Source organism: Schistocerca cancellata, chromosome 9 (assembly GCF_023864275.1).
Source record: "Schistocerca cancellata isolate TAMUIC-IGC-003103 chromosome 9, iqSchCanc2.1, whole genome shotgun sequence".
NCBI lineage: Eukaryota > Metazoa > Arthropoda > Insecta > Orthoptera > Acrididae > Schistocerca > Schistocerca cancellata.
Window position 1 is genome coordinate 322,442,595 of NC_064634.1, and position 25,553 is coordinate 322,468,147.

Sequence of the window (25,553 nt, forward strand, 5' to 3'; positions counted from 1 at the left end):
TGGGACTTAACTGCTAAGGTCATCAGTTCCTAAGCTTACACACTACTTAACCTAAATTATCCTAAGGACAAACACACACACACCCATGCCCGAGGGAGGACTCGAACCTCCGCCGGGATCAGCCGCACAGTGCCTGAGACCGCTCGGCTAATACCGCGCGGCAGTAAACAAATTCACACCCCAATATAATGTATTATCCCTTATGTGTTTACAATCGTAACTCTAGCTCAACTGTAACAATGTAATATTTGGTATATATTAATGCACAATTTTCTAATAACAAAATGTAACCACCAAAGAAAATATCGCTGTTGTTCAACCACCAATTAATGTCCAGTTCAACTGTTGACAACAAATACCAAACAATTGTAAAATTGCAATAATGTGTATTCTAAATAATTATAATTGTTGTGATACATGGTACTGACAAACCATAAAATGTGATTTTTTATGCTAAAGAACAGTTTTACAGAACCAAAAGTCAAAAGACCCGTTTGACAATTCCAAAGACAATACCACAACTAAAGATCGTATGTAAGTGCGTTGTATCTTAGTCCAGAATGTTTGGTTCGTAAGAACACAAGCTCCTTGTAAACAATAGCTAATATTTATCTGAAGATGACCTAATAAGCTGAAAACTGGTTCATACAAATAAAAATCAGTAGAACAGAAAACCACCTAAGTGTTATTCAACCCACGATATGGAATTGTTCTATCAAGAAGCGACGGAAGAATCCATAATTAAAAAAAAAAAAGATAAGACAGTGTATTGATGAACAATCCTAAATTGACACTGGGTGTTCTTGTCAAAAAGCATATAGTTAATTTTTTACACGCATGAGAAATGAAAGAATCCCCAAACCGTCGTACAAACATTTTAAAACGTATATATTTATTTGCTCTAGAAAACATGTACTTGAAAACACAGGAAACAATATCTAGAACGCAGTAAAGAGCTCCTTTTTATTTTATCCTTTGTATCTTGTTGTGTTGCTGAGTGCCAAATAGCATCGACAATTATTTTACTCGTCAAATAATACTGACTTTTGACGGTTTACTTAATTCTCATTAAGAAGCGCGTTTAGCTATTTACGTTCTTATTTGTCCACAGCGTAGGCTTTTTCCTTCTAAAATGTAAATACCCTTTTTATTTTAGAGCCGGCCGCGGTGGTCTCGCGGTTCTAGGCGCTCAGTCCGGAACTGCGCGACTGCTACGGTCGCAGGTTCGAATCCTGCCTCGGGCATGGATGTGTGTGATGTCCTTAGGTTAGTTAGGTTTAATTAGTTCTAAGTTCTAGGGGACTGATGACCACAGATGTTAAGTCCCATAGTCCTCAGAGCCATTTGAACAATTTTTTATTTTAGATATTTTGTCTCTATTGTAGGAGATCGCCAGTAGGAAAAGTACCAGAACCTCTTGCAACCTTTCTAACGTGTCACTAAAATATAGCAAACAACACAATAAAGGATAAGAAGACACGTAACCACAAAACCGATTTCAGTAATAGGAGCGAGCGCGGCAGCATACTCGGAAATCTAGAAATCGACACTCGACGCAGTCTGTCGATCGCTGACGTCATAGACACACTCGCGACACACCCGCGACGTGTCTCTCCGCCGATTTACACGTGGGCACATAAGGCGAACGCACTTCAAATCGTCGATTATGAACAGAAAGTCGCGCGTGTGAAACGGGCTTTACGTACGAGCAGGGGATCACTGTTCTCGGGGTGGAGGATGGACTACACTGTCACTTTCCGACAACAGTTATCGCGGTTAACGTTACTTTCCAGTATCTGATATTTTTTGTTGTGATTTGTAAGTCTTAAATAACATTTTACAAATTCACAACTTGTATCCTCCGCACTTCTTATAACCAACGTTATGAATGTCTCTCCTACCGCCACAACTGTTACACTATAATTATTTACTTATGGTGTTAGGCAGACTTTATACATGAGATCTTTCTTAAAACTGAGAGGACTAATGGGGTATAAGTATCGAAGCTGTAAGTGCTCAGTTGCCTTGAGAAATGGCCGAGAAAGTTTTTGACGGAGTCGGTCATGCGACGCAAGCGCTAGCACGTTGCTAATGACAGCGGTCAAGACTCTCGCTGGATGCCACATGGCATTGCCAACACCGCACAGCTGAACTGCCAAGGCTGGTGGTAATCTCTCGTTTAGTTACCCCGATGGGGAGTGCCGTACTTCGACAGAGAGGAGAAAATAAACAAATAAAAGTACAGTCCTAAGTTTCCTGCCAATAAAACACAATCTTTGGTTAGCTTTCCCCACAACATTTTCTATGTGTTCCTTCCAATTTAGGTTGTGCGTAATTGTAATACCTAGGTATTTAGTTGAATTTGCGGCTTTTAGATTAGACTGATTTATCGTGAACCGAAGTTCAACGAATTCCTTTTAGCACTCATGTTGATGACCTCACACTTTTTGTCATTTGTTAAATACGAGGGCTATTCCGAAAGTAAGCTCCAAACGGCCGCGAAACGGAAGCCACTGAGAAAGTCCAATGAAGTTTTGAACAAATGTATTGTGTAGTGTGACTAGTTTGCCCGTCGATTACGGCTTGATCTTTTCAGTTATGAGCGCACAGTGAGGACGTAAACAAGCCTAGAAAGTAGTGCCTCCGTAAAGATGCCTAGAAAATAGTGTCTCCCGCCAATTATGAGAGCCTGGTGGGAGATTTCGCCTGATGTCGTGCAGCCACGTTACGTAACTGTCATGGGTTTCGTTCTTCATGACAATTCTCGGGCCGGCCGCTGTGACCGAGTGGTTCTAGGTACTTCAGTCCGGAACCGCGCTGCTGCTACGGTCGCAGGTTCGAATCCTGCCTCTGGCATGGATGTGTGATGTCCTTAGGTTAGTTATGCTTAGGTAGTTCTAAGTCTAGGGGACTGAGGACCTCATATATTGTCCTATAGTGCTTAGAGCCATTTGAACCATTTGAACAATTCTCGGCTGCACTCTGCAGCGGTAATGAAGATGCTCCTGCAGCGTTTTCGATGGGAAGTGTTTGATCATCCACAACGCAGCTCGTAATTGACACCTCCTGAGTTTCATCTCAGCTGAATTTTAACTGCTTGTATATCGTGTCCTCTGAGAGGGATGTTGGGGACCCTTCCTACACGAGCGTGGAAACCCGTCTAAAAACGACACTCAGGATGGCCGGTGTGCCCGCCGACTATCATTAATCCGGCGGTGATTCGTCACCAGCACCATTCACAACAAAAGCAAATGGTTAGGCTGTTCAGCAAGATTCCTAGGAAAATGAAAACATGGTTATGTTGTTCTGCAAGATTCCTAGGAAAATGAAGACAGTATCCGACATCTCGGCAGCAGCAAAAATGGTTCAAATGGCTTTAAGCACTATGGGACTTAACATCTGAGGTCATCAGTCACCTAGGCTTAGAACTACTTAAACCTAACGAACCTAAGTACATCACACACATCCAAGCCCGAGGCAGGATTCGAACCTGCTACCGTAGCAGCAGGGCGGATGCGGACTGAAGCGCCTAGAACTGCTCGGTCACAGAGGCCGGCCGACACCAGCAGATAAGGTTGCTGGCGAGAGGATGCTTGTAGAAATGTGCGTTAGGGATGTTGGAGTCAAGATTGCAGGATGTGTATGACATACGGAGCTGTTCAGTATACCAGGTGGTTATAGTTAGTGTGCAACTACTCACCATGGTCCATTATGGGCTGTAATTATCGCGTAGCAGCGAAACTTGGTAGGTGTGCTAATGCATTAATGCGGAACCCATTTACGCTGGAAAAAAAGTTCCAATTTTTGCCACCAGGTACATATCTGGCGCTGTACATTGCATATTACTCCGGTAAGACATCCACACTGTCATTTGACAAACCATATCGTGAGTGCAAAGTGTGGCTATCGACAAGAGAGACCGTGTGCTGTTTCATGTGAGCGGCAGCAATTACAGTGCTGCACTGAGAGAGCATCGCCGACTGAAAAGACGAAGGAGAGTCCCTACTGGCTGACGTCGTCTCACAGCCCTCTCTGCTGTTCCGTTCTTGATCGTCGTTTCGGCGCTTCCTTGTATACTACAGTAGCTGTCACTTAAAAATAATGCATAATCAGCCGATCATCATGGGTTTTCATTTTCCACAGAGAAATGGTAAACCTCAGTTGTGATTCCATCGGGCATCTGTGGGTGGGGTTGGGGATGTCCTTGTGGGAATTGGGGACGGACGACTGGCACATATACCGCTACCATGTTTTTGTGATGGGAACCTGCGACCTGCACCAGCGTGTTTGACGAGGAAGCGACCGAAAAAGATTGAAGACATGATTCCGTAAATTTTTCTCTCCGTCTCGACAAAAGATCAGCCTCGAAACCTCAGCCGCACTGTGGAATCGACATAATTTCCCGTCGACACTGCGTGGACTAAGAAAGCCCAAGATATTTAGTGACTGGTAAAGCTGCAGTGTATCTGACCGTGGTAGGCAACGTTAAATCTACAGTTTAGTAAAATCGCAGACAGTTCTTTTCCTTTGCTTGTGCCGTTTGTCCCGCGGATACGCAGGGTCAGCATGGCTAATCGGAAGTGGCAATGTTAGTTGAAGGGGTGGCCAGATGCCCTTCCTGCCGCCACCCCGTACCTTCTGGGCAGGAATTAGTGTACCCCAACTGTCTGCGACTAGTGTAATTCATGGAATAGTGCGAAAGTGTTCAGATGACTGTGAGCCTTGTAACTGAGGCGGGATGTGGGGACCAGCCTAGTATTCACCTAGGGGGATGTGGAAAACCGCCTAAAAATCACATCCAGGCTGGCCGGCACACCGGCCCTCGTAGTTAATCCGCCGGGCGGATTCGAGCCGCGGCCGGCGCTCTCACCCGAGTCCAGGAAGCAGCGCGTTAGCGCACTCGGCTAACCTGGCGGTTAGTAAAATCGCAGACAGTGACTGCTAGAAATTCGAGAGAGTTCTATGAAGTTCTACTCACATTCCAGTGGGGGGCAAGTTTCTCCTGTTGCCCCCTTTGAGAATTCCTCTGTTGTGGACATTCCCGTCTTCCAAAATGACATTTACCGTACTGACAGGGCTGCACACATTCTTCCCTTACTTGACGAATACTCATGGAACCTATCGCACCTCGAATGGCCTGCTAAATCAGCCAGTCCCGCGGAAAATGTCTGAAACTATCTGACACAGTGAGTGAGACGGTAGCAAATAACATGCACTTAATTTGGTAGCACCATGGAGCCTAACTCCCTTCTTCGCGGAATCGAGGCCATTATAAAGATTAGAGGCTGAGTTACACGATCTTATCGTGATGCTGCTAGCGATGACAAATTTTTTGTCCCTGTTCTTATGTCAGATGTCATTTTTGCGTGTGACAGGTGTTCCTGACCTGTTGCTGGCTTTTGCTGTAATTGCCTCCCGATCGCCCCTACGATGCGTCATCTGCAATCCTTGTGGCCAGTTCCTTACTCACCACAGAAAAACCAAAGCCGTAGCGCAGGCGGTGACTCACTGTGCCTTTGGCCTGGGTCTGAAGATCGCGAATCGCGCCACTTGTCAGCATTCTGCAGCGTAACGTATCGTGCGACATCCTCTCGCTGTGAGACACTCCGGCCCTGCTTGCGTGTTGCGATAGCTGCATCTCGCACATCCGCTGGCGTGTTCTGGCCGCCCAGAACACACAGCTCGCTGCCTTGCCTCGCAGTGGGAGACGCGCCTTCGCGTTTTTTTTTTGCTGCAAGAAGCATGTGGCGCGTGAGGTGGGCGTTTTTTCCTGTGCTCGTCAAAATGACGGTCTTGCCATTGCACTCCGCCGCACCTCTTCCGACGATCGCTCACCACTACAACTGCCGGAACAACAAACTTGTACTAATGCACTCTAAGACGAAGAAAAGAAAAGAAAGTGACGTACCACGAAGGAATTATCCGAATGGGACGGAAATCGGTAGACTTGACGTGCATGTACAGGCAACCAAACGATTACATGATAATTAATTGAAACCCTCAGCTGCCAACAGGTGTTGTTGGTATACCTCGATGGGGACAGCTGAAAATGTGTGCCCCCGACTGGGACTCGAATCCAGGATCTCCTGCTTAATTGGCAGACGCTCTATCCATCTGAGACACCGAGGACACAGATAAATAACGCGATTGCAGGGACTTATCCCTTGCACGCTTCCCGTGAGACCCACATTCCCAACTGTCTACAATCTACAAACGTAATGTACCTAAGAGATATTTGCCCATCTACTCATTAGATCCCGGGTTCGAGTCCTAGTTGGGGCACGCCTGTCCCCATCGAGGTATACCAACAACACCTGTCGGCAGGTGAGGGTATCAATTAATTATCATTTATCCTAGAGAAGCTGCACGGTCATCAATGGTATCTGTTCTTTCTATCTTCATATGTATAGTTTGAAACGTCCCCTTAGAAAAATTAATGAATTACTGTGCTGGTAAACCCCTTACGTTATTTGATTTTCAAACAGCTGAGCAAAACTGAGCGTACTCAGACATTTCTCTCTTTACTTATTCTGATCATCACTAAACTGACACACAATATTTTTAGCGCAACGCAATCTGACTTTCAATAATCCCTACAAAAGAATGGCCCTGACTAACAATAACCTATACATTTCATGAATCACTTACCTCACAAAAATCTTCGTTACTCGAACTACTGCAGTACAGCGAGCGCCAATACTGCCAGCTAAATAAAAGATACTAACTGCTGAAGGCACCAACTACTGATAGGCATAGTTAGCAAATGGACAAACAATGTATTTACCATAAGAGTGTTCCAAAGTCATAATATATATATATATATATGACATCCGGTCTTACAAATTTACTCTCTCTGATTGACACACGTACAGATCATCCACTCTCAAAACTCCGCTATCTCACTCCCCACATCCACCACCTCCAACTGCACAACGCTACGTGCTGTTCACACCCAACTGCCCATCACTACAATAGCGAATATTCCAACAATGCCAACCAGCCACAGACTGCACACTAGAGTTGGGCAACACGATTCTTTTTCCCGATTCGATTCCCACGATTCAATCTCACATTGCGAATCGATTCCTACGATTCGTTCACGATTCTTTCACGATTCATTCTAGTCTGCGATGGCACGATTCTTACGGAATACAAAAAGTTCTACATCTTACTCACAGATGGCAGGACATGTCTGAAATTGACAATACGGTTAGAATCGAACTGTGTCATGATAAGATACGGCAGAAATAGTTCATTTATGAGTAAACAAGCATATGACGTTACAAGTGTGATTCTCGATTTATACGTGTAATGCCTTAATTGACGAAAGGTCACGTTTGATTTGATTGCATCCATTGTTTTATTTCAGTATGCCAGGAAAGAGGAGTTGATTTGTGCGAAAGGTGGTGCAAAATTCCGTGGTATGCCAGTTTGGTTGTGTGGCTTGAACGTATCTAACTACAGATGTCTGTTTTATAGTAACAAAATCTAACAGTGAGGCAGACGTGGTTTGGCTCATATCATCCTATGTTTTTCTGTGATGTCTTTCCACATCACCCTTGTAATTCATAACGCAGCTTACAGTCCTCCCACAAGGCAACTTTAGCTTAACTTTCATTTCTTCTAAATACAAAGCATAGGTATTTTGCTTTTAATTTGTTTGAGAACTTGCCGCTGTCACTACTATTTACATGAGAAGACGACACCGCCAAGTGTCAGCTTGGTTTTCACGAGTAATATTTCGGCCCACGAACTTCGTTTGCTCGTTCCGAGCTTCCGTTGTTCACATGCATCCTCCACTTCACTGCCATCTGGCGGTCGTAATCATTCGGCACGACTCGGCATGATTCGGAAGTTGCCTTGGAAGCATAGCGTACTAAGAATCGATGAATCGTTGGAACTTGGAATCGTCACGGCTCGGAAACACACAATCGCGCTTACGATTCTTTTGAACGACGATTCGTCCGTATCACGATTCGATTCTTACGATTCTTTATTTAGAGTCGTTCAAATGAACTACTCATTCACGAATCGCCACAACTCTACTGCACACAGCACAGCCAGTGATTTTCATACAGAGCGCTATGTGGCGTTACCAATATAAAAACCTAAACAGTCTACTTACAAGTTAAAGGCTGTCCAGCCATTGATCTTCGTCTGTGCGAATGCGCACAGGTTGCCCGAACTCTTACGGGAATCGTCACCTTAGTGTGCGCGAGTAATGAGTGGATGGGCAAATACCTATTAGGTACATTACGTGCGTAGATTGTGGAGTTGGGAATGTGGGTCTCACGGGAAGCGTGCAAGGGATAAGTCGCTGCAGTCGCGCTATTCATTTGTGTCCTCGGTGGCTCAGACAGATAGAGCGTCTGCCATGTAAACAGGAGATACCGGGTTCGAGTCCCAGTCGGGGCACACATTTTCAGCTGTCCCAATAGAGGTATATCAACACCTGTCGGCAGCTGAGGGTTTCAATTAATTATCGTTTATTCTAGAGAAGCTGCACGGTCATCAATGGTATCTGTTCTTTCGAGAACAGGTACTGTCTTCATATACAAATGATTACAATTTCAGAAAAATTGATTTATTCAAGAGAAAGAGCTTCACAAATTGAGCAAGTGTATAACACGTTATCGCACCTCTGGTCTTTACGCAAGCAGTTATTCCGCTTGACATTGGTTAATGGAGTTTTTGGATGTCCTTGTGGGCATATCGCGCCAAACTCTGTCCAATTGTGACGTTAAATCATCAAAATTCAAAGCTGGGTGCAGGTCCCTGCCAATGATGCTCCAAACGTTCTCAATTGAGGAGTGATATGGCGACCTTGCTGGCCTATGTGCTATACGGCAAGCACGAAGAGAAGCAGCAGAAACTCTCGCCGTGTACGGGTGGACATTACCTTCGTGAATTTTAAGCCCAGAATGGCTTACGAAGAAAGGCAACGGGTCGTAGAATTTTGTCAACGTACCGCTGCGCTGGAGGAGTGCCGTAGATGACAACCGAAGCGGTCCTGCTGTGAAAGGAAATGGAACCTCAGACCATCCCTCCTGGTTGTCGATCCGTATGGCGGGCGACAATCAGGTTGGTGTCCCACCACTGTTCGCGCCGTCTCCAGACACGTTTTCGGCCTGCAGTCTCACTGACTGCAGTAGAATTGTCTACAGTATTGAGTCCCGTTTAGAGCTGAGCCCCGATGACGAACGAAGACGTGCCTGCAGTCGCCTCGGACAGCCGTGGAGTGATGCTCTGGGATGCCATTTCGTTTCATAGAGGACCCCGAGGAAGTAGTATTGTCGTACTATTAAAAATATTACGAGAATGCTTCATCGTACTGGCAATATCGGAACAGATGATTTACAGACAGCAGCCCTGTGAAACAACTGACGTTCATAAAGCCGGCATTTGATGGCTCTAGAAGAATCGGTTTATGCCCAACATGTAAACGCGACAGTGAACTTTCAAAGTTCGATTTTCGTCTTCCGCAAGTTGCGACGTACGTACATCTATGTAAATGTGGGCAAGTAATTTTTCTAGAAGCCCCGGATAAGCTGCGCGAAATAAACCATTCGTTAATTTTCCAGCAGCAAGACGGGATATTCCGTAAGTGCGACCTAGACATTCTAGTTTTATCTGTACTCGTTCCTGTGACGCACAATCCTTGAAGCACTGCTTAAGAAGGGCGCCTCAGTACAGTAACGCACATTGCTTTGCTTACTACACGCACTTCGTGTACAGAGAAAGCCAAGGAAAGTTTATTTCGAAAGCAAATAATATGTAGTGTAATATGTACTCGTATACTGGCGGCAGCACAAGTAGCTTATGTATGTTCTCGGTCGTGAAATGCCGATTCTCAGTCCTCCAAATGAGCCAATTTTGCTTATTGACGAACCCATCCAAATGAAAGTGGACTTCGTCGCTAAACCAAACTATACAGCGCATACTAATTCCCACCATGCACCGCGGCCAACTGTGCAGTTTGAGCACCCTAACGCAAACTGTTCAGAAGTTATGACGATTCTGTTTCATTTATTTCAATAATTGTCACCCTGTGGCTCTGAACTTATGCTATTTTTCGAGTGTAGTCACTAAGAAATTTTGAACATTCTTCAGGCGCTCCCTCTCCCCCACCCCCAACCCTCGCCCCCTTTCTTGCGTGTCGGTACCATTGACACTGTGCAGATAAAATTAGTCAAGATATAGCTTGCACTTTCCGGCTGTGAATGAAAAGGGAAAAGCCCTCGGCCACTCACTTCAAAATAACTCGCAGAGAACAGATACAGAAGTAGGTAATGAGGTATGTGACTACTGCGTTCACGTACATCGAGTGCTCATAGCCTCTATGTCTTGCCTATGCCATAAAACAGTAATGGCCTTGTATAGTTTCGGGTTATTTCTATTGTTTAGGCGGGTAATATTTTTCAGTTTTTAAATCGTGCTGATACCTGGTAAGAAATGTCTTCATTATTACTTTTATGTTTTGAGTTAGACTGCACGCGTACTACTGTTATTTGACAATTGTTCTACTGCAGAATTACCCATCTGTGTTTTGCGTCAATGGTACGTTTTCATGCGATTACATTGACAAATTTTAGGTCTGTGCTTGGATGCACGTTGATTTGCGTCAGTCCTATTGGTTTCCTGAGAAGCAATCATTCGAAACTTGTCCACAAATGGCATGTCTTAATTACTTACTATGCATGGGCGACAGAAAGGTGTTTAATTTGATCGTGTCATAGTTTTAAGGGTTGTGGATTTCCAGTCCTGCATTCTACCTCTACAGTTCTATAAATCCGAGATAAACAACTCTGCAGTTCTTCTACAAACCCAAGATGAACTGTATTCTGTGGGTGCATGACTGACGACAAACAGAAGGACCTGGAGTTCGATTTACTGTCAACTCCAAAAAGCAAGTTTTGTGCAAAACTCAGCCTTCGGATTGAGGAAGCTTTATTTTACTTACTCTCTGCAGTGATTTCGTAATTTTAGAAAAGGGTTTAATTATTTTCTCTTCATACTTCGCATCGTAGTTCTTGCGTGATCGAGCGATATCATTATTAATCACCAGTATGCTTCGAATAAAATTTTGGACACTGCTTTAAAAATTGTCTTCTGTTTTGAATTTGTTTGTGCTACTAAACGCCTTTGCTTCAGTCGCGGAGTGTGACATCATCGTCACCTCTATAACGAAGAATTACTTGGAAAATGTGTCACTTTGTAATCGACGATAAGTGTCGAATGAGTATCTCTAAATCTCGATGAAGATATCGATCTTTTCATAAACGTCGAGAGTATCTAGACCGCGGAGCTCCGTGAGACAGTGGCGCCACACCATAACGCCTTTGAAACAGGGAATAGTTTTAAACTGACCGCAATAAAAGAGCGAACTTTCACGGGATAAAAAAAGATCGTCAGACGGATCGTTTCGTCCGAATTCCGTTGTGGGTGTGCTCCGCGCTCGCGGCCCGAGGTATTTGCCGCCTTGCGTTGCGTCACGTGATCACCCCCTCTCCCAGCACTCGAGCCGTGCCTTCGCCCTACGTCATCTCGGCAGCGTAGCGGCTGTATAAAGCGGCAGCTGCGAACGCTACTCACGTTAGTTTGCGGTCGCTCTGTGGGGGTGTGTGCGAGTACGTGTGAACGTCGGTTGTTGCAGTCTTCAAGTGTTCCTAGCAGCGTTACGCCATCATGTCTGTGGACGAATTTGTTGGTCGCAAATACAAGCTCGACAAGAGCGAGAATTTTGATGAAGTGATGAAAGCGCTCGGTGAGTTCATTTCAACGTCTTTGTATGAGACCAAAATCATTGTCGTAGAATGTTAGGTTTTGAACGCGAACGGTTAACACGTTTGTAAATATTCCACCGATAACTATTTCGTGATTCCTGAGTGGCCACTTCAAGAGAGGAAATTTATCTGAAAGTAATTTGTTGGCGCTTGAAGTTGCGCTACTTCCGTTCTCCGTAGAGAATCCCGGCGTATACTTCAACAATCTGTCAATCTAAATGTCTGAGCATCATACGTATTGATTGAACAAAATTCCTGGATTTTGCTATAGAAACAATTACATGTGGTATATGAGCAACTCTTACTGGTATAGTTTGGAGCTGCGGTTTTCGTTTCAGGTTATGAACAGTACAATAGATCTTATTTCTATGGCAGATGTGCTGTGATAGTCCAGTTTTGGAATCGAGCCATAATGTTGTAGAAGCTCCGTAGATGTAAACTGTATCTAGGCGTACTGGTATTTTCTGGTAGCTGACGAATCTCGACAGGTACCTGTCGAGTGTCATGCGTTGTTAATGCTGATCATGCCAATGTAGTTTACGGTTGTAGAACTGTAGTCTCATCCTCGTCGAAAGGACGTGGAAGCATCTCGGATTTAGTTTCTGCTTAATCTGTTGCGTTGTCTTCCTGAATTGATTGCTAAATTATGAAGCTAATTGTGCCTCCCTGCGGAGTAATTAAAAGTTCAGGTGTCTGACGTGGCTAAACGGTTTGGCAGTAAACTGCGGGCGCCTCGGCATACAGCTTTCGCCGTGGCGGTCAAGGCCAGCTAGAGGCCGCGTGTTTAGCTACGTGGCTGGTGGCCCCCGGCGATGTAGCTTGAGGCAGTTGCTGTGTTAATGTGAGTCTGGGAAGGTTTCATGCGCGACTCTGGGAGGATAGGGGGGTGGGGTGGGGCGGGGCTGGGAGCCGGCGTGGTGGGTGTTCATATTGCTATGAGAGTTACTGTTTCACTTTGAATAAGCTTACTGAATTTACAATTTCTGAGATATTCAAAAACTACAGCAAAATCTTCGGCTCAATATTGGATGTTCCGATTCTTCGTAATGGAAAGGACGTGCTGAAACAAATTCCACGCGTAGGCGTGAATTTGTCTTCCCATATATGTGCGGCATGTTGAAAACATATCTGGCGTCCTATCGTGTGATTTATGCATGCTATGTTGTAGTCGTAGTTCATACAGGGCTGAACTAATGAGCTTGGTGTTCTTGCGTGTACTTGGTGGGGAGTTCACCAGCCAGTAGTTGTCAACCAGTGACAGACCTGCAGAACAACAAAGTGCGATAATTATTCTTTCACGTCGTTAAGCTGGTCTACTTCTAAGGCTCGCTGCCATGACTGTGGTCAGAGCGAGCTTGCACGTGGAAAGATAACGGCTTGTTGGCAATATGTCATTAACCTAACAGGTACTTGACATTAATGGTTTAAGGGGGGGAGGGGGTAGGAAGCAGAGGCACCACAGGATATTTTAATTTCCACTGTCTGTACTTTTTACAAAATAATTCATAAGACTTTGTCAGCATGACCAGGAAGCATTCAGAATTAACTCATAGCAGTGGAAGTTCGACAACATAACGAAAGAATTTTTTACATGTGAAATCACTTTTTCACTTACTAATGGGAGTATTTGTTGCTATAGGTACGTTTCTTCATAAGTAAGAGATTCTTCGGTGAATTGTGCACAACATACAAACCATACTTAAAGGTGTATGAAACTCTATAATTTTCGAAATCTATTAAAAACTGTGGTAAAAAATTGAGGTAATTAACTAGAAAATTTCATGTTTTCCTAAACATGAAGTTTCAGTTCATTCGTTTTTTCATAAATTCTAGAGTTTCATACACCTGTGAGTATGGTATGTATGATCAAAATTCATCGAAGAATCTAACTTAAGAAAAGTGTACCTATAGCAACAACGGCAGCCATTTAGTAAGCGGAAAAATGATGAAATTTCACAGGTAAAAAAAAATTTGCTTTGTTTTCGAACTTCCACTGCAGTGAGTGTGAATCCTGAATCCTTTCTGGTGATACTGATAGTTTTATGAATTTATTTATAAAAGTGTAGACACTGGAAATGTCCTGTGATGCCTCTCCTGCTCAGTCGGCCCGTTTGACGTCCTACCCCTCCTCCCCCCTTAATGTTGGCAAGTTCAGCGAGGGATTGCCTAGTTCGGTGTTACATACTTCGTACCGGAATAGTCTTTAGTTTCTGCTCTTTTGTTTTTTATATTCTAAAGGCTCAACCTTCAGATTTCTGGTCATCAGATTCCATGTGCAAGTGTCCTCGGTAATGAGGATAAGATGTCGTGCTAAAGTTCCTATAAACATTAGTTAACAAACTAGTAATGGCTTCAGAACTGCATGCGAATGGAGTTGTGCATGAGTATTGACTCTCCAGTCACTTACGCTGATCTTAAGTTTTCGGTCCCGCTAACTGAAATTATTAGCCTCAACAGCAGTGAGGTAAATAGGCGTTGTAAATTAAAAAGATAATTCTATACACTGGAAATAAAACAAGAATGACACGACAAACATTAAGGAAGTCACTTTCGATCTTCCACTGAATGAGGGAACGCATGGCAGATTTCTAGTGCAAAAGTCTTCGCACATTTATTCGCTTTGTTAGTTTTAGAGAGATAAGCATATGTGAACATCACATCCAATGGCTGATTCCCGAAGTGCGCAAATTCATTCATAGCTTGCAGGGGAGATGAAAAGAGCCAATATTTAGTAGAGGCATAAGACGTCAGCAATTTGGCATGACGCTTACCGATAATCTTATTGCCACGCATACGGGTGTGATTTTCCTCGAGAGCAAAGTTGTGGCTTCAAACCTGCAAGTTTTATTAGTTCACAAATAATTTCCCGTATTCACAGAGAAAATGCTACCGTCAAAATTCGAATACATGAAGCTGTTTACATCGGACTGGGCGTACCATGGGCACTCCTTCCAACCGGAAAAGCAAACTGCACGAAGTGACTAAGGCGGAGCCTTAGTAAGTCCTCTTACAATGTGTTTAATGTTTTAGTCTCAAAATGTTACCAAGGCAAAGCGTCAAACTAAAAATGACTTAATATTAGGAGGAAATATTAGGTGCAGATGCAAGGTTATGCATGAAAACTTTCACGAGCACATCAATCTTACGGGTTAGGCTGCTGCCATGCAGGCTCGCATATACAATTTAAACTGCAAAAGTTTAGTGTGGTCTGTTAACCTGTTAGTTCATCATTGCATTAGTACGCACTAGCGATACAGCTTATAACAAGCATAGGCTGTTTAAAAATTAAGATTTATTGCGACATAAAGAAAGATTGCAGAGGATCTTAACAGGCACATGTTAATTCTCATACAATCGCTTTGAAGTTTAGTTTAATAACTGAGCAGTTTTAAAATATTTTTATCGCAGTTGATATATTCTCAGCTAACTTCTTTTCATTCCTTTCCACATTTCCTTCGGGTAAGCTTCTTAAATCACGGAATAAAGTCTGGTTGCAGCAGGTTCTACTTAATTTCTCTGAATACAATAATTTCTTACGGAGATTGTAATTGCGGCTGACGTGCTGCTGTCAACTTGCTAAATTTTAAATTACACGGTGCGCTAACTTCTGATTCAGACGCTATTTCGTGTGTACTAAGATTTATTGGAGAATTTCGCACAGTAACTCATCTGTACAAACGCATTAGTGTTCTCATTCCGCCACGCCCACCTGAGCCTGTACTCACTGATGCGAGCTGGCTTACTTCACGCGTATTCCATGTGTATCAGGACCCAGTCAGCTTTGCTTTCCTTGCTGACACTAATATCAACTTACCTCGCAGAGCATTAAGTTACTTCAGTTGAAAAAATCATGACCTTGATTCGTAGATTTTACTAATGGCTGCTTTGGAATCGAAGGACTTAATTTCCGGCATTGCTTTAGTTCCATGGAAGGTGGGACTGGTCAAAGGGATTTTTGTGCCATATTTTCTAGTGCTTGGAACTTCATCAGTGACTATGAAGATGCAGTAGACCTCAGAACTGGAAAAAGCTTAACATGTTAACGCGCAACGGTAGGTCGTGATGGTCATTCGACTTCTGCCGAAGATCAATGAGCTGCCGCCAACGTGAATTAGTTTCTAGTAAGAATCGGTGCTGTTTTCTTCAGCACAGTGGCCTACTAGACGTCCAACTTGCTTTCTTTCGCTTTGTTTTAGATTACTATGGCTTTTGTACCATCCAGCATACTAAAAATTGGTCGTTGAACGACACTGGCAGAAGACCTGCATCCGTTAAGCATTTGCCTAGTACGACCTATTATTTCCACCTGGTCTTCGGGCTTCCTAACATCTGATTCACCCGCAACCTTGATTTTCTGCTATCTTCCATTCTTGACGCAGCTCCGTCAACTGAAGTTTCCGTAATAAACTTAATCCATTCCCTCCTTGTTAGCATTACTATTTCTAGATAGTAGCACCAAGCCAAGCTTCTTAGGAGTAGCATATCCGATGCTTGTTTCCTTCGTTCATTTGTTCGTTGCAATCCATAGACGCCCATATCAGGGTTTGTTCTGATATTTTGCAGAACTTAATTTCTTTCCCGCATGAGGTTTCCGTAGATAGTTCATTTGATATTCTTTTTGTATGACCATTCTACATGATTTTCATAACCTGAAAAATTTTCTAGCTATTTATTTTGCTGCTATTATCCAGTTCCCAGAAACCATAACTATCAGAATGGAATTGTGATTAGTGCATCACGTGCTGCTGCTAGATAATTCATGTAACCCATGAGTTGCTTGTTCAAGCTGGGAGTTGATAGTGCGTTCAGTTCCTGTACATAATGGAAAATGTGTGCAAGAAATTTTATCGTAGACAGCGATCTGCACAAAAATGCCTTAGGCCAGAGTCCAATGCTGTTAACACTGTCAAAACTTGAATTTTGATTTCCCGTGCATATTAATTGCGTATGATAGTGTAACTATAGTACAATGGCGTGACCTCTTTCGTTCCAGGTGTGGGCATGGTGACCCGCAAGATGGGCAACGCAGTGAGCCCTGTCATCGAGCTGACGAAGGACGGCGACACGTACACGCTGAAGTCCTCGTCCACGTTCAAGAACACGGTCATCACCTTCAAACTGGGCGAGGAGTTCGAGGAGGAGACTCCGGACGGCCGCAAAGTAAAGTCGACCATCACCCAGGACGGCAACAAGCTGCACCACATCCAGAAGGGAGAGAAGACCACCACAATTGTGCGAGAGTTTTCAGCCGAAGAGGTGAAGATGGTGAGTAAAGTGACAACAAATCTGGTCGGCGTGTAGCTGGAGCATTCCTCTCGGTCCACGTCAAATAGCTCAACCTGTCCGCTAAAAATACCTCGCGGTCTGATACTTGAGTGGGTAGACTGTGTGGCACAAGAGCTAGGCGGCAGCTAGAAATAGTGTGCAGTTTACTAACAAAGCCTTAGCAATTGCCCCTCAGTGATTTCATAATGAGTTCTGATCGTTGCCGGAACATGAAGTTCCTAAGGCAGTACGATCTCGCAGATTTCGAAACAATTGTCTTAGTTCCCATCTTCTGTTCATTGAAACTGTAATAACTTAAATTGCCCCACCGAGAGTAAACTAAACTCGCATGACTTGCAGTCATGACGAGAATTCATATGACTCAAATAGAAATACTCTGCTTTACTGTTTTCGCTGTCGGTTTAAATGTTACGCCATTACTACCATGTATCAAAACATTTAAATTGAGACAGATTTAAAATTTTGAATTTTTCTGAAGGCCCCAGGACAACAAATTACGAAATTTATTGTGCTTAATAGCAACGTTTAATGTATTCAAATTCCATATTAGTACAAAATTTGAAAAGTTTCAATTTTCAATTACTGGTTACATCGAAATGCACACATTCTTAAACTGCAAAACACCGAATATAATAAAATACCTCTGTCGAGATAAAACGTTAGATATCCATAATGTTAGTCTATGAAGTAACATCTTTATTTTGATGAAACTTTTCCTTCAGAGTAAAACGATCTCTAGTAAAATTAAGATTCAGTTGGCTTCTTAACTTAAACCAAAGTTGCTACCAGCCAGCTCTGAATCAAGGACTTGACAATGGGTCTTCAACCCTACCACAAAGCCATTACCATTTACGTTAATAATCTGATTTTAATACTGATCAGAAATCTAATTCCCAGTGACGGCTGACTATTTTTGAAAATAGTCATACTGCTTCAAGAAACGGTTCAGGCACTTGTCAAATCCTATAATAGAGCCAGTTCATAAAGTTTCACTGTAACACAAAATGCGTAGCAAAGATGTGGGCATTACCGCAGCATAGCCGTTGCTTCTAGCAAAAGAGCAGAAATTCCTCCCAGCTGTCGTTGAGCAAATGTGGATGAGCTCCTAAACCACCTTGGCACCAATTTTCCTGCTTTTGGCATAGCTTGCTAAAAAAGATTTATAACCCATGAAATCAGGAATTCGACGTCTAAATTTAAGCCAATAAAAATTTGTATTGTTGATACATGAGCATCCACGTCGCTCCTAGAAGTTTGTTCTAATATCCTTCATTGGCTTTGTAAACTACGTATTTCCTCCGCTCTCGCAATACAAAAGTGAACTTCATAGGCACATTAATCACCCACTCACTAGGACATACCACGTCCTGTCTAGCACCTTTTCGTCTTAAGATTTCTCTGGTACATCGTTCATTTTCTATATTTTTGCCCAGTACTTAGTTGTAAACTTAAGAGCATAAATTTAGTAAGATGAACACTTTTTCCGTGTAAAACGATAATATAGCAAAAAATTTGTGAATTCAAAACTTAGCGGCAACGGTGCTCTCCAGATACTCGCACAGACGTTAAAAAAACTACGAAGTGATGTAAAAGACTGTGGGAGAAATAACTTAATGGCCCATCACTGCAAATGTTAGGAGACATCCAAAAATTGATAGCAAATGCAAACAGTACCATTTCGAACACATTTCGTAAATGTGGTCCGCTGTAAACGTAGGAATAAGCTGTCCTTGCTGTAGTCAGGCAAAAGTTACTTTGTATTTCTTTCCTTTCGTCCCTTTGTCCAGTAACAAAAACGCAGATCACTAACAAGTAACGACGCATTTCGGAGCCTTGTACTCATTTATTTGTGACAAAATACAGGTTTTATGTTGGGCTGTACTTCACAATAAACCATCTGAGACCGCCTCACTGTTAAATTAATAAATATGAAAACGGTCGCAGGCAATGAAAAAGTAGTGCCTGTAATATCGGAGACTTACGCCTTGATACCCGCGTACGTAGGCCCAGACCCAACCCGACGTAAACAGTTCACTTGCATTGTGATGAAGTGCGACAGGCCGAAAGCTGAAACAGTTGCAGTGCGGAGATGTACTTAGGCTTAAGTCACATGTTAAATATCTATCCGTTTTCTGGATATTTGCTGACACTTGCGGCTCCATGTGTCTTAAATTGCCTTGGCCTCATGTCTCGTCAGATCTTCTGAACGTAAGAATCAGCCTGCATATAAACGTTTTGACTAGACAACTACATATCTCGGAAACGATGCATTGTGCGAAGAAGTTCGGGGCGAAAAAGCCAATGTTCAAGGAACATGTCTCTGCCAGACATAGCGGCCTCCTAGCCACAGCACCTGCCAGACCGGGGTGAAATGTTCAATAATTGTCAGTCTGGAAAACTGTTTGGATTCTACGCCAAAAAATGTGGTCTACTTAAACCACTACTTACCATTCGTGGTAGATGAAAGTATAATAATCTAGTCTACTACCTTTCTGCAATCAAGAACTAACGCTTTGGATTCTAAACTTACTATGTAAACATACACTTGTATTATAGCAATTTATTGTACAGTACAATATGGTTAGCCATTTGTGTACGGCTGGAAACTGTTCAGCATGATCAGACTGACATCCATGTAATTTCTTGTTGGTATAAAACGAAAACAAAGTATCCCCAATGGGGAGTGGCAAGAGGACTCATCGGTAAAGCATCCCGATGAGAATAGAAAAGACAAACTTAGTCTTTCCTGGATCACGCTAAACGTGGTTCCTGATTCTATTGCGTTTACAACACTAAAGTAATACATATCATGATGCTAAACCGTTAAAACAATGTTTATTTACATCGTAAGTTAGTGTAGAATCAAATTCCTCGGTTCTTAATTGCAGAAATTGGCACGCTTGATATTTTTAGACTACAGCGCTATCTATAATGAATACACTAGTTTCGTTAAATCTTAAATCTTTCAGCGACCATCAGATTATACACAGAAAATAAGGGTTCCCCTTTGAAAATACGGCTCACACCACCCACTCTGGAGGGGTGGTCAGGTGGCAAGTTCCAGCACAGATGTCCCCTATACTAATATTGACTTCTACCTAAAACATTCTCCGTATGTTGCGGCGTTTTCGCAGTATTTTGTATAAAGTTAAAACTAAAATCATTTGTAGTGAATTTTACTAAAAATAGAAAACTTCGCAGCAATGGCGTTCGTAATTCCAGCAAAAGTAATGAAAAGATCTTAATGTGAATGCTATTGAGGCATTAATCTCATTCCATTCAAAATGGGGTGAAATTTAGCTACACCATGAAAGCCAATAACTGTTCAGGCATTTAGCTCTACGTTGTGTGAATTCAAAATACGCATGCCAGTTTCTTAGTTGCAGTATTTAAAACGTGCGATCCATATACATGATTTGAAAACGTGTACTCCAGATGGTGTTCCAGGTACCGCCTATATGACGACTTAAGGAAACCGATCTAAAACTGGCGTCAGCTAATAAACAGCGTTTGCGTTGCATTCCTTACTTTGATGTGAAAGATACACTTAACTTTCCTCAGCCAGCTAACATTTCGAGAAATACCAGAATCTAACTATGGAGATTCGTACAAAATGTGGACCTCGAGTTGGTTGTCCTTACATAAGCTATTGTTTGCAGCTTAAAGCAGTGTCAAAACCTCAAATGTCTGTAAATACAGTGTTGGTGCTAACAAGAGTTAATGAAATAAATCAATTCCACTAGATGGAATCTATGCAGATATTGGTACATAATAAAGTAAATCTTCACCTCAGATACTCAGTAACGAGTTTTGCAAAATCAAACTTGAGATTTGTTAAAGGCTATGAACAAGATGCGTATTTAAAAACTTAACCTGTGGCACAGGGATGCTGCCTCATGACTCCTTGGAGTCATGTGCTGTACTTAAATCTTAGTGCAGTCTCTTCTCACTCCTCACACACCTTCCCATTTCAAGGTGTGTAAAAAGTTACTACACACAATCTGCATGCTAATACCTTGTAAGTAGGTATCTGGATATTCTTAGTGTTCCTTGTCTTAGAATATCACTGCAGTAATGTAATCATTACATGATCTATTTGCAAGCAGGGGGTAAAATTATTTTTGTACTACTGTGACTACTGGTAGGTGCTCAGACATTACTCATTTTCAATAAGGGGTGAAATGCACTTAAAATAAAGAGGTTAAAGTTCTTATTGTAAACAGCCTTGAATTTCTTAATCTTCAAATAACTGTAGCTTCAAATAGGAAGTTACCATCTTATGATAAACCACTAAACTACTTTTTCTGTATTGGAATGTCCCCTTTCCAAAAGTGTGGAAAGTGGTAGTCTGTTATTTCTATTGTTGGAAGTTTAAAAATGCAATATATTCTGAAACTGTTCCAGTGTAGAAACTGGGAAATCTTAAAGTATTCAACTTTATCTAATTTGGGGCCCATATTTTAGTAAAGAAAGTTGTAAATTTCTAAGGTCTGAAAAAATAGACCTTCAAACAAACCTTGTTAAATGCTAGCTTTTGTATTTTGGTAACTGGTTAGTTTTAATGAAACACTAGAATGTTTTTTTCCATGACAATTGTCACTGTGAGGAAATTGACTAACTTTGAATTATTATTTATTTTTTCAGACCATAACAGTGGACGACCTTGTGTGTACGAGAATTTACAAAGCAATCTAAGACTGCATCTTTCGCCACTGAAGATAATTATTTCAATTTTTTGAATGCCAATTGTTAAATTTGTAGGAAAATTAGATTCCATACCAAGTGATACAGCTTCATAATAGTTTAGTTGATCTTTGCTGTTAAGAATTTGTCTGCTCATTTATTAGCTTCTATATTTATTCCAGTTTGATATTTTAATATTAAAATTTAAAGATTGTAGTTTTCAGCTGAACAGATCTTGATGTTCCTAAAGTATTTTTGTATTCTGCATTTGGTGTAATTGTTATATGCATTTAAGTGTTTCCTAAAATCTTGAACTTTGTACTGAATTTACTGTAAGTTAATAAAATTACATACCTTTAAATGATACACCATTGCCAATTACATACTTCCCTTAATACCATTTTACTTTCAGTAACATTGAAAGTAATGATGAAGCAAAGAATTCATTCTTGCTGTGGTTTGGTTCATCTGAGATGTGACTTTTCAATTATATCTGTACTCAAGAAAGAATTAAAATACACTAAGTTTCAACCCCACAAAATAGACATATATCCCTACCCTCTTTTATAATCTTGTTTCTATACCAACCTCTTAATACTTACTACATTCTGACATAATCCAGAAACAGATCAAAGGATGTAGCTGCTCAACAATCAGTTACCTGTGAAAGACACTCTAAGAGTCTATTCCTATGTAAATGTATTCTAAAAGATACCTTTACCATGCAAAGGTCACTTCCCAAGTAAAAATCTGTGCTGCTGGGAAAGTTCACTGAAAACTCTTTAGTACTGACAGTTTCTTTGTATCATGCCTTGCAATTACCTTCTGGAGGTCTTATTGCTTGTTAATCTAGTTACTGATGATGGAGAAACCAAACTTCCCCACTGACAGTACACCAATAAAATGAGGCCTATTGGTGGTAGTATCTAAAAGACTACTTGGATGGCAGCATGAACCTATACAACAGAACATTCCTTCCTGTTACTGCCTAACTTTCGAGTAGTTGAACAGTGTAGTTCTGCATAAGTAATGATAGGAGTAATGTCAATGAAGGTATCAGTAGCAGGGAGGGTTCTAAGATAACCAATCACAATAGTGGCTTCATTCAAATTTTTTCGAAAAATTCCAAAACTGCCACGCCCCCTGCCCCCTGCCCACAAAAAAAATAAATCTACCCACATGCCTCATGAGTGACCTGGGCCACTGACATCAAATACATTAAGTGAAATGTGTCTAATACTACTGTCGCTTTCTCATATGCAACCAGTGCTGGGATACCATCCCAATCATATTTACAAGTTAATAAATGCTACTCCTAAGAGCTGCTTAGTATGTAACCTCAGTGGGGAGTGGTATTTAAATCCCCTTGTAGATAACTCGGGTTGCTTGTCGTGGGTTAGAGGTTGCCTTCTTCAAAAGGCACAACAGCTGATTCCATTTCCTATCCACGTTGAAAATTATAGACTCTGATAAGGCTGGCAGGACATAAAGTTCCTTAATTTGCATGTAATTTAGTTAAGAATACTCAATGGCAGTCTGAACTGAAAGTCTGATGCAGTTAATTTCATAATACTTCAACCTCAGGTAATACATTTAGAGCGGGTGAAAAAAAGTATAGACTACTGACAGATTCCTCGTGGACAAAACGACTCTCCTCATCCCAAGATTCGATGAAAACCATTGAACATGATACGTAGTCTTCCGGGGGAAATAAAAGCTAAACTTCAGAAACTGGCAGAATATCTTCATACTTAATACTCTCACGTCACTGGCTTCCACTATGCCAAGCCAGCTGGTGTTAACGAATTTAAAATGTGACGTTCGTACCTTGTTCTTATTTACACACGGCCCTTACAGGGAAAATCTGAAAAAGGTATGGTGTCCGCATGTCACGTCTGTGAAACATGTCAACTCATGCCATGAGGCTGCCAACTGTTGCTCGTTATAAAGTGTTCAGAACTACTAAGTATCTTGTAAATGAGAATAAATCGTGTGTGCAGTATAAAAGTTCTTCAGTGAGAGAGTGGAACTGAGGAGTCAGGTATGTAGTCAGTGACTCTGAATCACAGGTAGAGCAGAGGTGGCAGCGTGACTGTCTTCATTCGTTTAAGAAGTATCTGGCATATAATTCGCACTTTTCTATTTGTTTCTCTTTCGTAACTGTCAGGCAATGGGTTTCTGTATTTCCTGATAAGTGAATACGAGACCACCACAAACTTTGTTGGGTGTTAAGGAACGTAGAGGGTACTATTAACAGTTTCCTATACACCCGCGTCAACCCAACCTAAACTTACGTTAGTACACTACAATTTGACAAACCTGCAGTACGTATAACTAGGAAGCGCAGCTGTGGCCTAGGCTAAACTGAATTGCAACTACAGGCCACTTTTATCAAAGTGTTTCACCTCGACGGCCTTGCTTGGGTAGGTTACACGTGATCTGCAGAAACGTGAGATGTTATCCTGGTCATTAAAAAAGTGAACATTGCTCGTCTGTAAACACGAAACGGTCGCGTGTCAGATAAGTAAATCATATCTGTGATGTTTACTCCCAGCCCAGCCCCTCCCCCGCCTCCCACAGATGCCAGCACCTTGGAAATAACAGTACACTGTGGGAGACGAGGTACTGGACTGGGAGTAGCATAACAGGACCTCGGCTGCCCCGTAACCATTTCATTAACTATTTTATGTAATTTGCAGGAAGGTGTCAACTAAGGCGCAGTTTCAGGAATTCACGTGAAGTTCTTTATCACTCCGATTTTATGGTTCACCTGCAGAATGTTCTCTTGAGAGATTACCAATGTTATCAGAAGCTGTTTAATCCCATTGAATGTTATATTAGTTCAGGAGCTGTAGTGCATGGGTTAAAGATAGTTTTGCTAGTGATATCCCGCCTTCAATCAATATTTTTGTATTTAAATCCAACGTTTTTGGAGCTGCAACTGAGCTTTATACGAGTGGATAAAATGACGTCAGTTCTAAATATGAGTTTCTGTGTAGATGGTAAGTGGTTATGATGCATTTATTCATTTTTGTTACACATTAAAATTAAAAAAAATCCAATTTGTTAATGGCCACCATGTTTTCACAGAGAAAATGTTTTTTTGAACCTATAGATACGATCTCCATCATAGTGGGTTGTCGCCAGTGCACGGAACATATGTAGCACCCACCGTCTTTATAAATACATGAACAATAAATTTTATTTATTGTTACTTGATTTAAGAGCGACGAAACTGAATTACGATACGCTATTACCTGGGACTGAACTGACTTACACCATGCTCCAAATTCATTCTTTAAATAATCACTTGGAGTCGCTGGGACAATGCTAACAATATCATTTTCAATACTTCACAGCAGCATAGGGCGTCAGTAACACGGGACATCGCAGTGTCTGTTTCTGCTCACGTGAAAGCTCGAACATTGCAGCTGGATCATTAAATAATGGGTGATTTACGGTATGCTACAAGAAACGAGGAATAGTTTCATATTTACTCCATATTTTTCCTAGCCTCTTATTATACGTGAACTCGATCCTGAAATTAACAATTTAAATCACTGATTCCTAATATAACGTAATTATTTCCTGATGGGTAAAGTGATAACTTCTGCTCGGGAAAAAAAACAAAAGGGCTACGGAAGTAAAGTATTTTAAAAATGTCGTTACTCTTATCACTACTTCGTTATATTGTAATACAAGTACTAACATTAACGTGTGACAACGCGGTGGAGGTTACAGCTTGTGAAACAAATGTATGAACATCATCTTCCCCACATAATTATCTCAATACACATGTAT

The 25,553-nt window shown here is 41.8% G+C and overlaps 1 protein-coding gene across 3 annotated transcripts in view; it reads left to right on the top strand.

Moving 5' to 3' along the window:
* Positions 1–22,118, top strand: part of LOC126100843 (fatty acid-binding protein, muscle-like) — a 167,980-nt gene extending 145,862 nt beyond the window's left edge. For 2 of the 3 annotated variants that reach the window (XM_049911498.1, XM_049911496.1), the window contains exons 2-3: positions 16,777–17,048; positions 21,714–22,118. In XM_049911498.1, coding sequence (XP_049767455.1) covers positions 16,777–17,048; positions 21,714–21,764 — 323 coding nt within the window. In that variant the 3' untranslated portion in view covers positions 21,765–22,118. Of the gene's footprint in view, positions 1–11,580; positions 11,765–16,776; positions 17,049–21,713 lie in introns of those variants that run through there. The other variant, XM_049911497.1, reaches the window with a different exon arrangement.
* The last annotated feature ends 3,435 nt before the right edge of the window (positions 22,119–25,553 follow it).